The sequence below is a fragment of the Gallinula chloropus genome (genome assembly GCF_964237585.1).
Source record: "Gallinula chloropus genome assembly, chromosome: 25".
In the NCBI taxonomy this organism is placed as follows: Eukaryota; Metazoa; Chordata; class Aves; order Gruiformes; family Rallidae; genus Gallinula; species Gallinula chloropus.
In genome coordinates, this window is record NC_140110.1 from 4,156,892 (window position 1) to 4,158,377 (window position 1,486).

Here is a 1,486-nt window from a genome sequence, read left to right on the forward strand (position 1 = left end):
TTCACTCTGTTTCCCCTCCTGTCCTTGCTGACTTTGTCCACTGGTTACCTGGGGCTCTAGGCACGTCCATTGGTGGGGCTGACCTTGAGATGACCCTCATTTCAGGTCTTGCCATCAATGGTAGACAAGACAGCACAAAGCAGACCTCCCAAAAGGGACCTGCCACAAGTCTTCTTGAATACAGAGACTCAAAATGATGGCATTAGATAAGTCGTAGAAGGGATTTTCCTCAAAGAAAGATTCCCTAATTTCTCTCTGCCATTTCCTCCTTGGACAGGTCTCCACACTTGACAGCAGCAGATGTCCAACAGCAGCTCCATCAGCCAGTTTCTCCTCCTGGCCTTTGCAGACACACGGGAGCTGCAGCTCCTGCACTTCTGCCTCTTCCTGGGCATCTACCTGGCTGCTCTCCTGGGCAATGGCCTCATCATCATCACCACAGCCTGTGACCACCACCTCCACACCCCCATGTACTTCTTCCTCCTCAACCTCTCTGTACTTGACTTTAGCTGCATCTCCACCACTGTTCCCAAGTCCATGACCAATTCCTTGTGGGACACCAGGGCCATTTCCTACACAGGATGTGTGGCTCAACTCTTTTTCTTTGTATTTTTGATCGTCACAGAGTACTGTCTTCTCACTGTCATGGCCTATGACCGCTACGTTGCCATCTGCTACCCCCTGCACTATGGGACCCTCCTGGGCAGCAGAGCTTGTGTCCACATGGCAGCAGCTGCCTGGGCCAGTGGGTTTCTCTATTCCATTCTGCACACAGCCAGTATATTTTCACTGCCCCTGTGCAAGGGCAATGCTGTTGACCAGTTCTTCTGTGAAATCCCCCAGATCCTCAAGCTCTCCTGCTCAGATGACTACCTCAGGGAAAATGGAGTCATTGTGGTTGGTGTCTGTTTAGGTTTTGGGTGTTTTGTGTTCATCGTGGTGTCCTATGTGCAGATCTTCAGGGCTGTGCTGAGGATCCCCTCGCAGCAGGGACGGCACAAAGCCTTTTCCACCTGCCTCCCTCACCTGGCTGTGGTCTTCCTGTTTATTATCACTGGTGTGTTTTCCTACCTGAAGCCCCCCTCCATCTCCTCCCTATCTTTGGACATGGTATTGGCATTTCTGTACTCGGTGGTTCCACCAGCAGTGAACCCCCTCATCTATAGCATGAGGAACCAGGAGCTCAAGGATGCCATGTGGAAACTCATGACTGGATGTTTCTATGCAGCAATAAACTGCTTGTCTTCTTCATACCACTGAAAATGTAACTCCTGATCAGTTCATTTTTAATAGGGGTTTTAGTTGTTCTTTTTTGGTTTCACTCTAGTTTTGTTAAGCTATAAAAACGTGGTCAATGTTCATCTCATTCTTAATGCAGTATCTCCTGCTCTTCCATGTAATGTCGAGCTGTGCTTTCTTTGCATCATGTCTGCTTCCACAGAGCCATTTTTTTCCTCTTTTTTTTACCCTTTTATTAATAAAAATA

General features: G+C 48.4%; 1 protein-coding gene across 1 annotated transcript; it reads left to right on the forward strand.

Moving 5' to 3' along the window:
- Window positions 1-300: 300 nt before the first annotated feature.
- On the forward strand, window positions 301-1,260 carry LOC311200866 (olfactory receptor 14C36-like; the record flags this gene model as incomplete). Its single annotated transcript, XM_084275170.1, has 1 exon — window positions 301-1,260. The coding sequence occupies one exon, from the start codon at window positions 301-303 to the stop codon at window positions 1,258-1,260; it is 960 nt and encodes a 319-aa protein (XP_084131296.1).
- Window positions 1,261-1,486: the final 226 nt, after the last annotated feature.